General features: G+C 42.3%; 1 protein-coding gene across 2 annotated transcripts in view; it reads right to left on the reverse strand.

Annotated features, from left to right (window-relative positions):
* Positions 1-13,524, reverse strand: part of LOC138656749 (malate synthase-like) — a 79,997-nt gene that overhangs the window by 28,710 nt on the left and 37,763 nt on the right. For both annotated transcript variants that reach the window (XM_069743967.1, XM_069743966.1), the window contains exons 10-13: positions 6,721-6,799; positions 5,041-5,130; positions 4,802-4,874; positions 4,651-4,718 (exon numbers count right to left, since the gene is read on the reverse strand). In XM_069743967.1, the coding sequence (XP_069600068.1) occupies positions 4,651-4,718; positions 4,802-4,874; positions 5,041-5,130; positions 6,721-6,799 (310 nt within the window). The remainder of the gene's footprint in view (positions 1-4,650; positions 4,719-4,801; positions 4,875-5,040; positions 5,131-6,720; positions 6,800-13,524) is intronic.

Consider the following 13,524-nt stretch of genomic DNA (forward strand, 5'->3'; position numbering starts at 1 on the left):
AGCACTATATGGGGCCATTATACTGTATGGGGCAATATATGGGGCTCATTATTCTGTTTGGAGCAATATATGGGGCTCATTATTCTGTAGAGAGGACTATGTGGTGCCAATTATACTGTATGGAGCACTATATGGGGCCATTATACTGTATGGGGCAATATATGGGGCTCATTATTCTGTTTGGAGCAATATATGGGGCTCATTATTCTGTATGGAGGACTATACTTTCCGGTTTCTGAGCTAATGTAGAATGCACAATAGATATCACTCATGTAATGTAAGAAGTATGTGAAATATTTGGCATTGTATTATACCTATATTTCTCTGCCGTATTCGTGCATTATGAATTGTCGTATGTGTTAAAGGGGCCGACCGTGACTCTTTCGTCCTGGGCACATGAAAACCTGGAGCCGGCTCTGCTGCACAGGAATGACATCCAAGTGCAGTCCGATGTTTCACATGCACCCATAGACTTGTGTGAGTGAGCCGAGAGTTTCTGCCTATCGCAGCATGCAGCGATTGTTCTCATGCAGAATCGACATGAGAAAATAATCGCAGATCTGAGTTGCACCAAACGATAACACTGGGTCGAGCACTATGTGATGTTTTATTACATAACACTCAGCCTTGTTATATGCTAGTGTGACCCCGGCCTTGGAGCAATAAATAAGACTGAGCTGTAATACTGGACCATCTAGGACTGTATGTTATATAGTCTTGTTAAACACATCTTGTGACATACCGATGCATAAATACAGTCATGGCCAAAAGTATTGACACCCCTGCAATTCTGTCAGATAATACTCAGTTTCTTACTGAAAATGATTGCAATCACAAATTCGTTGGTATTATTATCTTCATTTAATTTGTCTTAAATGAAAAAACACGAAAGAAAATGAAGCAAAAAGCAAAACATTGATCATTTCACACAAAACTCCAAAAATGGGCCAAACAAAAGTATTGGCACCCTCAGCCTAAGGCCGGCTTCACACTCAGCGTATGAAAATACGGTCCGTATATTACGGCCGTAATACGCTGAAATGTCCCGAAAATAGTGGTCCGTAGCTCCTCCGTAGGCAGGGTGTGTCAGCGTTTTTTGCGCATGGCATCCTCCGTATGTAATCCGTATGGCATCCGTACTGCGTGGTTTTCTCGCAGGCTTGCAAAACCAACATACCACTATAGAAATGATCCATGTGTCCCAAAAAGAAAAAAAAAATATATATACTGTATATATATATATATATATATATATATATATATATGTCATTAGACACATATATGTATATATATTAATATTTTTTCCAGCGCTATACAGCTTGAAAGCCGGTAATTCAATTACCGGCTTTTTCTTTCTCCTTCCTAAAACCCGACATGATTTGAGACATGGTTTACATACAGTAAACCATGTCTTCTCTCCATTTTTTTTGCAGATTTCACACTACTAATGTCAGTAGAGTGTATCTGCAAAATTTGGCCGTTCTAGCTCTTAAAATAAAGGGTTAAATGGCGGAAAAAATTGGCGTGGGCTCCCGCGCAATTTTCTCCGCCAGAGTAGTAAAGCCAGTGACTGAGGGCAGATATTAATAGCCTGGAGAGGGTCCATGGTTATTGGCCCCCCCCCCTGGCTACAAATATCTGCCCCCAGCCACCCCAGAAAAGGCACATCTGGAAGATGCGCCTATTCTGGCACTTGGCCACTCTCTTCCCATTCCCGTGTAGCGGTGGGATATGGGGTAATGAAGGGTTAATGCCACCTTGCTATTGTAAGGTGACATTAAGCCTAATTAATAATGGAGAGGCGTCAATTATGACACCTATCCATTATTAATCCAATTGTAGTAAAGGGTTAAATAAAACACAAACACATTATTTAAAATTATTTTAATGAAATAAAAACAATGGTTGTTGGAGTATTTTATTCTACGCCCAATCCAGTCACTGAAGACCCTCGTTCTGTGAAAGAAAAAACATAATAAACCAACAATATACTTACCCTCCGCAGATCTGTAACGTCCAACGATGTAAATCCTTCTGAAGGGGTTAAAACATTTTGCAGCAAGGAGCTTTGCTAATGCAATGCTACTCCTCGCTGCAAAACCCCGGGGAATGAGTCTAAATATAGATCAATGAGCTATATTTAGCTTCATTTGCGGTGAGGCGCCCTCTGCTGGCTGTTCATAGATCGTGGGAACTTTCCTTGCCTTTGCCAAAAAAGCTCTACTTTTGTCTCATCTGACGAGAGAACATTCTTCCAAAACGTTTTAGGCTTTATCAGGTAAGTTTTTGCAAACTCCAGCCTAGCTTTTTTTATGTCTTGGGGTAAGAAGTGGGGTCTTCCTGGGTCTCCTACCATACATTCCCTTTTCATTCAGACGCCGATGGATAGTATGAGTTGACACTGTTGTACCCTCAGACTGCAGGGCAGCTTAAACTTGTTTGGATGTTAGTCGAGGTTCTTTATCCAACATCCGCACAATCTTACGTTGAAATCTCTTGTCAATTTTTCTTTTCCGTCCACATCTAGGGAGGTTAGCCACAGTGCCATGGGCTTTAAACTTCTTGATGACACTGCGCACGTTAGACACAGGAACATTCAGGTCTTTGGAGATGGACTTGTGATTTAGTTACTGCCAACACTTGTTAGGTACCATAGGTAAGATACAGGTGCTGTTAATGACACAAATTAGAGAAGCATCACATGATTTTTCGAACAGTGCCAATACTTTTGTCCACCCCCTTTTTTACCAATTTGGCTTTAGGACAATTCTTTTTGTGTTTTTTCATTTAAGACAAATTAAATGAAGATAATAATACCAAATAACTTGTGTTTGCAATCATTTTCAGGAAGAAAATGAGTATTATCTGACAGAATTGCAGGGGTGTCCATACTTTTAGCCATGACTGTATACAGTGCCTTGCAAAAGCATTCGGCTCCCTGGAATTTTTCAACCTTTTCCCACTTATCATGCTTCAAACATAAAGATTAGTTATGAGAGAGTATACTCGTTGCTCGGGTTTTCTCGAGCACGCTTGGGTGGTCTCAGAGTATTTGTTAGTGTTTGAAGATTTCGTTTTTGTCACCTCATCTGAATGATTTACAGCTACTAGCCAGCCTGAGTACATGTGGGGTTGCCTGGTTGCTAGGGAATCCCCACATGTAATCAAGCTGTCTAGTAGCTGTAAATCATTCCGCTGAGGTGACAAAAACTAAATCTCCGAACACTAACAAATAGTGGGAGACCACCCAAGTGTGCTTGAGAAAACCCGAGCAACGAGTACACTCGCTCATCACTAAGAAAAGATACCAAATGTACATTTTTGGTGAAGAATCAACAACAAGTGGAACACAATTGTGAAGTTGAATGAAATTTATTGGTTATTTTAAATTTTTGTGGAAATTTAAAAACTGAAAAGTGGGGCGTGCAAATTTATTCGGCCCCTTTACTTTCAGTGCAGCAAACTCACTCCAGAAGTTCAATGTGGATCTCTGAATGATCCAATGTTGTCCTAAATGCCTAATGATGATAAATATAATCCACCTGTGTGTAATCACGTCTCCGTATAAATGCACCTGCTCTGTGATAGTCTCAGGGTTCTGTTTGAAGCAGAGAGAGCATCATGAGGACCAAGGAACACAACAGGCAAGTCTGTGATACTGTTGTGGAGACGTTTAAAGCCGGATTTGGATACATAATGATTTCCAAAACTTTAAACATCCCAAGGAAAAAACCAACACTACGGAAAGACCATAAAAGTGCCCAGAAACATCCCAAGGAAGAAGAACTTATCTGCATCAAAATGGTATCACTGAAAACGTCAGCTCTGCGCGCATAAATTAAGCCCTCACCCAACCTGAGATCACAAAAAATGCAGACGCTACGGGTCTTGGAAAATGGCAAAAAAATGTACCGTATTCTTTTTTTTAACAAAGTTTGGAATTTTTTTTCACCACTAAGATAAAAAAACAACCTAGACATGTTTGGTGTCTGTGAACTCATAATGGCCTGGAGAATCCTAGGGGCAGGTCAGTTTTAGCATTTAGTGAACTTAGCAAAAAAGCCAAACAAAAAACCGTTGTGCGATTGCACTTTTTTTTTGCAATTTGACCGCACTTGGAATTTTTTTCCCATTTTCTATTACACGACATGGTAAAACCAATGGTGCCATTCAAAAGTACAACTCGTCCCGCAAAAACAGCCGTCACATGGCCATATTGATGGAAAAATAAAAAAGTTATGGCTCTGGGAAGAAGTGGAGCGAAAAACAAAACCACAAAAAAGAAAAAGGGCACGGTCTCTAAGGTGTTACAAACAATTGTGGAAATGCACTTTTTTTTTTGCAATTTCACCCCACTTGGAATTTTTTTCCTGTTTTTCAGTACACTCTATGGTAACGTGAATGGTGTTATTCAAAAGTGGCCCGAAAAAAAAGGCCCTTTGAAGAAGGGGATGAAAAATCCTGAAAATTGCAGGGTATTGAATAATAATAATAATTTCATTTATATAGCGCCAACATAATCCGCAGCACTTTACAAATTAAAGGTGCTAAAAGTATTTTTTTTTTATGTTTTGCAGCACCAGTTTTAAAAATCCTTTGTGCTGATATCCATTGTAAGGGATAGTACATCATATTACATATTGTTTGTACCTGGGATCGAGATATTTCGGCCGTTGCAGAGTCCTCCACTTTTCCACGATAGACGAAATGGCCTTCACCTAATGCATACAATATATATGCAGAATTACAATATACAGCGCCCCTTCTTGGACATTATTACTGTATGATATGCAAAATCTACCTTTAAGCCAGGCATCAATGAAAAGTATTCCAACAGCAATATTATAGTTCAGGCCAAAAAGTGTGACACCTCCCTGAGGAACACAACACAGACAATTCAGTGTCTTCTATTATGCATCTGCTATAATAAATATGGCAAAGAACTTGCATATACTGCCTGCCTAAAGTATAGCTCCACAGTCCTAAAGCGAAGTATTAAATTGCACAAGTGTAATAATGGGGCAACACAACTTTACTTACAGCAGGCATTATAAGTAAGTCAGACTGCGAGATTGTCACCGAGGGAATGACGTGTATCTGGTTTGGTCCACTTGTGCGCTCCTGAAAAAGCTGAACAACAGTGTTACTGAGTGAATACCTATTTATACAAAATTCACACAAAATTGACTATTAGGCCAAATGCACACATCCATGTTTTGTGGACTGATCTTGATGAAAGTGGACCATGGGTCTCCTCACCCAAACTCATATCGGCATATATGATGCCGATTTCATGTCTGGAGACCACCAGGAAGTCCGTCATTGCAGCCCGAGTACAGACCGTGAAACATGGCCTTAGGCCAGCTTATCACAGTGGTTCCAAAGTATGCATAGGTTCCCCAATGATTGCACTTAAAGGTGCAGTAAATGAGGCATTCCTCATAACTCACTCAACTATTACCTTACCCAAGAATAGGGAGGCATATGCAGGTGCAGTAAGGTCCATTGCACCTCTGTGGATGCTTACATACAAAGGGAAGCGGGCACTGCAAGAATAACTGAAAATCGCAGTGCTTAACCCATGTCCTCTCATAACTACTGTATATGAAAAGGAGGTGAAAACTAGGAGCCCGGAGCTCTAGCAAATATTCAGCACTTGTTGGATATTGATTCTAATAAAGCTTAAAGCGAGGAACTCGTCATCTTTTGTGTCTGAGTTTAAAGGGAACCTGTCACCTGAATTTGGCGGGACTGGTTTTGGGTCATATGGGCGGAGTTTTCGGGTGTTTGATTCACCCTTTCCTTACCCGCTGGCTGCATGCTGGCTGCAATATTGGATTGAAGTTCATTCTCTGTCCTCCATAGTACACGCTTGCACAAGGCAAGATTGCTTTGCGCAGGCGTGTACTACGGAGGACAGAGAATGAACTTCAATCCAATATTGCAGCCAGCATGCAGCCAGCGGGTAAGGAAAGGGTGAATCAAACACCCGAAAACTCCGCCCATATGACCCAAAACCAGTCCCGCCAAATTCACGTGACAGAGTCCCTTTAAAGTTGTCAGCTTCCTTGGAAGGAGTTTGGGGTAGAATTAAACACATTAGATTTGTTGCAAACATTTCTGCAAATTTCCAATAAATGTATATGCTTCCGGCAGAAACTACTCCATTCAATTGTATTCAGTAGATGTTGTTGAAATTCCTGCTTTACTCTATGAACCAGACCCCTATGGTATGTTCACATGATGTGATAGTGCGTCCTTTATTTGCCACAATTTCTGAAATTGAATTTAAAGTGGCCAGAATTTGAAAATTGTTCAAAAATGATGTTTCTACTGCCATTTTATAAAATTGTGACAATTAACAGACGTGAACATTTTCAAATTCTGAAAATGTACCGTACTTGCCTACTGTAACTTAGATTTGGATATAACTTCATTTCAGGGGTTCTATATACATATACATAAATATATACTGAAGCAAGGCTTGTGACCGGAGCAATAGGTCATAAAGGCGCAGCTGATAATGTGTCGTTCTAGTCATCTAAACGCTGCAGCCAATCACTTCCTATCCTTACAGAAACTACCGAACAGCACTGTAACGAATGTTCAGCAGGTGAGAATACGGTACATTAATTTATTGCTTTCTTCTACCAAATTTTTTTTTTCTTTTAAGTCAAACAACCTTTTTAATAGATGATGTGACAGCCGAGATACTCTTACCTTTTGCATTGGTGCAACCAGGTCAATGTCATATACCATAAATCCGTCTACTCCAGCATTTATTTCAAACAGTTTCAATCTAAAATGACAATTAAGAATAGGTTACCAAATACACACGTAGTCAAAATTGTTGGTACCCCTCGTTTAACCCCTTCATGACCAGGGGATTTTTCGTTTTTCCGTGTTCGTTTTTCGCTCCCCTCCTTCCCAGAGCCATAACTTTTTTATTTTTCCGTCAATTTGGCCATGTGAGGGCTTATTTTTTGCGGGACGAGTTGTACTTTTGAACGACATCATTGGTTTTAGCATGTCGTGTACTAGAAAACGGGAAAAAAATTCCAAGTGCGGTGAAATTGCAAAAAAAGTGCAATCCCACATTGGTTTTTTGTTTGGCTTTTTTGCTAGGTTCACTAAATGCTAAAAATGACCTGCCATTATGATTCTCCAGGTCATTACGAGTTCATAGACACCAAACATGACTAGGTTATTTTTTATCTAAGTGGTGAAAAAAAATTCCAAACTTTGCTAAAAAAAAAAAAAAAAAAAATTGCGCCATTTTCCGATACTCGTAGCGTCTCCATTTTTCGTGATCTGGGGTCGGTTGAGGGCTTATTTTTTGCGTGCCGAGATGACGTTTTTAATGATAGCATTTCGGTGCAGATACGTTCTTTTGATCGCCCGTTATTGCATTTTAATGCAATGTCGCGGCGACCAAAAAAACGTAATTCTGGCGTTTCGAGTTTTTTTCCCGCTACGCTGTTTAGCGATCAGGTTAATACTTTTTTTTATTTGATAGATCGGGCAATTCTGAGCGCGGCGATACCAAATATGCGTAGATTTGATATTTTTTTTATTGATTTATTTTGATTGGGGCGAAAGGGGGGTGATTTAAACTTTTATGTTTTTTTTATTTTTTTCACATTTTTTTAAACTTTTTTTTTTAACTTTTGCCATGCTTCAATAGCCTCCATGGGAGGCTAGAAGCAGGCACAAGCCGATCGGCTCTGCTACATAGCAGCGATCTGCTGATCGCTGCTATGTAGCAGAATTGCACGTGTGCTGTGAGCGCCGACCACAGGGTGGCGCTCACAGCGACGGGCAATCAGTAACCATAGAGGTCTCAAGGACCTCTATGGCTACAATGGAGACGCATCGCCGACCCCCGGACATGTGACGGGGGTCGGCGATAACGTCATTTCCGGCCGCCCGGCCGGAAGCGGTAGTTAAATGCCGCTGTCTGCGTTTGACAGCGGCATTTAACTAGTTAATAGGTGCGGGCAGATCGCGATTCTGCCCGCGCCTATTACGGGCACATGTCAGCTGTTCAAAACAGCTGACATGTCCCGGCTTTGGTGCGGGCTCACCGCGGAGCCCTGCATCAAAGCAGGGGAGCCGGTATCGGACGGTATAGTACGTCCGATGCCGGTAAGGGGTTAATGACAGAAAAACCCACAATGGTCACAGAAATAACTTGAATCTGACAAAAGTAATAATAAATAAAAAAATCTATGAAAATGAATAAATTAAAGTCAGACATTGCTTTTCAACCATGATTACACATAATTTAAAAAAAATAAAAATAAATAAAACTCATGAAATAGGCCTGGACAGAAATGATGGTCCCCTTAACTTAATATTTTGTTGCCCAACCTTTTGCAATCACTGCAATCAAACACTTCCTGTAACTGTCAATAAGACTTCTGCACCTCTCAACAGGTATTTTGGCTCACTCCTCAAGAGCTAACTGCTCCAGTTGTCTTGTTTGAAGGTTGCCTTTTCCAGACGGCATGTTTCAGCTCTTTCCAAAGAGGTTCAATAGGATTTAGGTAATGGCACATAGAAGGCCCTTAAGAATAGTCAAATATTTTCCTTTTAGCCATTCTTGGGTGTTTTCAGCTGTGTGTTTTGGGTCATTATCCTGTTGGAAGACCCATGACCTGCGACTAAGACCAAGCTTTTTGACACTGGGCAGCACATTTCTCTCTACAATCCCTTGATAGTCTTGAGATTCCATTGTACCCTGCACAGATTCTAGACACCCTGTGCCAGATGCAACAAAGCAGTCCCAGAACATAACAGAGCCTCCTCCATGTTTTACAGTAGGGACAGTGTTCTTTTCTTGATATGCTTCATTTTTCCATCTGTGAACATAGAGCTGATGTGCCTTGCCAAAAAGTTCTATTTTTGTTTCATCTGTCCATAGGACATTCTCCCAGAAGCTTTGTGGCTTGTCAACATGTAGTTTTGCAAATCCCAGTATGGCTTTTTTATGATTTTGTTTCAACAATGGTGTCCTCCTTGGTTGTCTCCTAAGAAGTCCACTTTGGCTCTAACAACGTCAGATGGTACAATCTAACACTGATGTTCCTTGAGCTTGAAGTTCACCTTTAATCTGTTTAGAAGTTTTTCTGGGCTCTTTTGTTACCATTCATATTATCCATCTTTTTGATTTGTCATCACTTTTCCTCCTGCGACCACATCCAGGGAGGTTGGCTACAGTCCCATGGCTCTTAAATTTCTGAATAATATGTGCAACTGTAGTCACAGGAACATCAAGCTGCTTGGAGATGGTCTTATAACTTTTACCTTTAACATGTTTGCCTATAATTTTCTTTCTAATCTCAAAGGACAACTTTCCTTCGCTTCCTCTTGTCTATGTTGAGTGTGATACACACCATGTCACCAAACATCACAGTGAGTATCTGTAGCCCTATATATAGACCCACTCACTCATTGATTCCAAGTTTGTAGATACCGGTGATGCTAGTTAGTGGACATGCCTTGATTTAACATGCCCTTTTTATTTATTATTATTATGATTATTTTACGGGATAATGGGGAAGAGACAGAAGGTCGGGGGTGCCGCAGCTCTGGTGGTTGTGAGGCGGCAGCATGGGTTGTGGTGAGGCAGCAGAATGGTTACTGCAGGCTGTAGGCTTTCCTGAAGAGATGGGTTTCCAGGTTCCATCTGCAGGATCCGAGGGTGGTGGAAAATTGGATGTGTTGAGGCATGGAATTCTAAAGGATGGAGGATATTCCGGAGAAATTTTGGAGGCGGTTGTGTGAGGAATGGATAAGTGTGGTGGAGAGTAGGAGGTCTTGGGAGGATCGAAGATTGCGTGAGGGAAGATATTGGGAGATGAGTTCAGAGATATAAGGAGGGGACTGGTTGTGGATGGCTTTGTAGATCAGTGTTAGTAGTTTGAACTGGATTCGTTGGGGAATTGGGAGACAGTGGAGGGATTTGCAGAGGGGAGAAACAGGGCAGTAGCGAAGAGAGAGGTGGATTAGGCGGTTAGCAGAGTTGAGGACCGACTGGAGTGATGCAAGAGAGTTAGCGGGGAGGCCACATTGGAGGGTAATGCAGTAGTCGAGGCAGGAGATGATGTGGGCGTGTACAAGAGTTTTAGTAGATTGAGGGCTGAGGAAGGGATGGATTGTGGCAATATTTTTGAGTTGGAGGCGACATGAGGTGGCAAGAGTTTGGATGTGTGGTTTGAAGGACGGCAGAGTCGAGAGTTACTCCGAGGCAGTGGATTACAGGTGTGGGAGAGAGCGTAATGCCATTTACCATAATAGATTGGGTAGGGGAGATACGCGAGGTGGAGGAAAGATGATGAGTTCAGTTTTGTCTACATTGAGTTTAAGGAAGCGAGAGGTGAAGGAGGATATGGCTAATAGACACTCCGGGATTCTGGACAGCAGGGAGGTTACATCTGAGCCAGAGAGGTAGATCTGAGTGTTGTCCACATAGAGGTGGTACTGGAAGCCATAGGACTTTGAGTTGTTCTAAGCCAAGGGTATAGATGGAAAAAAGTAGGGGCCCCAGGACAGAGCCTTGAGGGACACCAACAGAGAGAGGGAGGGATGAGGAGGTAGTGTGGGAGCGGGAAACGCTAAATGTGTGGTCGGAAAGGTATGAGGCAATCCAGGACAGGGCAAGGTCTTTGATGCCAAGGGAAGAAAGAATCTGTAGCAGTAGGCAGTGGTCGACTGTGTCAGAGGCAGAGGACAGGTCAAGAAGGAGGAGGATGGAGAACTGTCGGTTGGCTTTGGCTGTGAGTAATTCATTAGCAATTTTGGTTAGGGCAGTTTTGTTGGAGTGGTGGGGGCGGAAGCCAGACTGGTGGTTGTCAAGAAGAGAGTTAGATGACAGGTGGGAGGAAAGTTGAGCATGGACATGCTGCTCAAGGAGTTTTGAAGCAAACGGGAGCAGTGATATGGGGCGATAGTTAGGCATAGCAGTTGGGTCAATGTTTGTTTTTTTGAGGATGGGTGTGTTGGTGGCATGTTTGAAGATAGAGGGGAAGATAGCGATAGGTTGAAGAGATTGGTTAGTCCTGGATTGAGCGTGTTAGTGAGGTTAGGGAGCAGGTGGGAAGGGATGGGGTCAAGTGCAGGGGTGGTGAGGTATAATACGAAGAAAAAAACACGACAAAAAACTCCCAAGAAAAAAATATATTAACATGATATAAATTTTATTAATAAGACCAGGTACAGATGACATTTGTACCTGGTCTTATTAATAAAATTTATATCATGTTAATATATTTTTTTCTTGGGAGTTTTTTGTCGTGTTTTTTCTTTGTATTATATTTAGCCTTGCGACATTCCGTTGTTATGTCCATAGACATCGCAGTTTTCTAAATATTGGATTTTACGTGATTATTACTGTGATGTGTCCTTTCATTTGGTGTTCTAAAAAAAAAAGGGTGGTGAGGTGTGATTTGGAAAGGAGGTGAGTGAGCTCTCCTTCTTTGATGTTGGAGAGGGAGGTCATTAGGGAAGGGCAGAGGTCTGGTATGGAGTGGTTGGGGTGGTGGAACAGTAACGGTTTGTCTTGTTTGGTCAATCTTATTTTTGAAGTAGGTGGCAAAGTCCTCAGAAGAGATGAGGGGAGTTGGAGGTGGCAGTGGTGGGCGGAGGAGAGAGAGTTGAATGTGCTGAACAGTTGTTTTGGGTTGTAGGATAATGAAGATACAAGGTTTGTGAAATAGGTCTGTTTAGCAGAGGTGAGGGCTAATTTAAAGGCAAGTGTAGTTTGTCTGAAAGCAGTGAAGTCATCTGGCAGGTGTGTTTTCTTCCAACGCCGCTCCGCAACCCTGGATTCTTGTCGAAGTTTTTCAGTTGGATTGTTATGCCAGGGTTGCCTATTGATTTGTCACACTTTGCCATGCATGAGAGGGGCGACTGAGTATATGGCTGATGTGAGGGTGGCAATTTAGAAAGCGGTGGCGCTGTCCATGTCGTGGAGTGAAGATATAGAGGACAGAGGTAGAAGAGAGTCAGAGAGTCTGTGAATGTCTAGGTAAGCGAGGTTTCTGCGGGGATGTGCTAGTGGCTGGACATGGGAGGCGGGTGAGGAGGACAAGGATGAGAAGGTGAGTAGATGTGGTCAGATAGGGGGAAGGGAGAGGTTGTGAGATTAGATGGGGAAAAGAGGTGGGTGAAGATGAGGTCTAGTTTATGTCTGTCTGTGTGGGTGGCTGTTGAGGACCACTAAGTCCAAAGGATGAGGTAAGTGACAGGAGTTTGCAGGCTGCTGGCTGGCAGGTGTCAGTAGGGATATTAAAGTCACCCATGATGATGGTAGGGATGTCAGCAGAGAGAAACTGAAGAAGCCAGGTGGAGAATTGGTCAATGAAGACAGTGGCTGAGCCCGGTGGTCAGTATATGACAGCCATATGGAGACTAGAGGGAGAGTAGATACAGACAGTGAACCTCGAATGAAGGGAGGGTAGGGGTTGGATAGGGTTGAAGGAGAAGTTTTTAGGAAGACGGAAACCCACTACTCCGCCATGTCTGTTGCCCGAGCGAGGAGTGTGGTTAAATTGCAGGCCACCGTAACTCAGTGCAACAGGGGAGGCCAGATCATCGGGCTTCAGCCAAGTCTCAGTGAGGGCCAGGAAGGAAAGGTTGCTAGAAGTAAAGAGGTTGTGGATCACGTGGAGCTTGTTGCAGATGGAGCGGGCATTCCAAATGCCCCAGAGAGAGGAAGCAGGGGGGGTAGGGATCAGCGGCACAGATTTTAAGTGTGAGGGATTGCGGTAGTTTCTCTTAGTGTGAGAAAGCTAGGGGTAAGGATTAGTTAGATGTATGAGGCGGGGGGTGGGGACGGCAGGATTGGGGGATATGTCGCCAGCAGTGAGAAGGAGAAGAGAGAGGGAAAGCAGGTGGGTGAAGGAGAGTGATCGACTTATATTTTAGTAGGAGAGGTCTGAGGGTAAGGAGCAGGTCTGCAGATGAAGCAAGGGTAGGGGTAAGAGACAGGGTGAGATAGTGATTTGGTTTGAGGGTGCAGGGGTTTTGGGAAAGCGAAGGAGAGTGAGGATTAGTGGAGCATTATTTTCACATTATTGTTACATTATTTTCAGGGGTACCATCATTTCTGTCCAGGCCTATTTCATGAGTTTTATTTTTTTTTTTTTTAATTCTGTGGAAGCATGGTTGAAAAGCAATGTCTGACTTTCATTTGTTTATTTTCATAGATCTTTTATTTATTATTACTTTTGTCAGATTCAAGTTATTTCTTTCTGTGACCATTGTGGGTTTTTCTGTCATTAAACGAGGGGTACCAACAATTCTGACCACGTGTACATCTTGTTTGTGGGTGGAAATAGAACATAAAATAATCATCACAGATTCAGAAGGTAATGTATTTTTCTCATGGTTACTATGATAACAGCTATTTGCACATCTTTAAGGGCTTGTTCAGATCGGTTAATGCAATTCAATAGGGCTGCTCAGAAGACTGCATCTTCACATGGACCAACTGTATATGTGAAGAAAAAAAATCACAGCACT

Source organism: Ranitomeya imitator, chromosome 1 (genome assembly GCF_032444005.1).
Source record: "Ranitomeya imitator isolate aRanImi1 chromosome 1, aRanImi1.pri, whole genome shotgun sequence".
Classification (NCBI taxonomy): domain Eukaryota; kingdom Metazoa; phylum Chordata; class Amphibia; order Anura; family Dendrobatidae; genus Ranitomeya; species Ranitomeya imitator.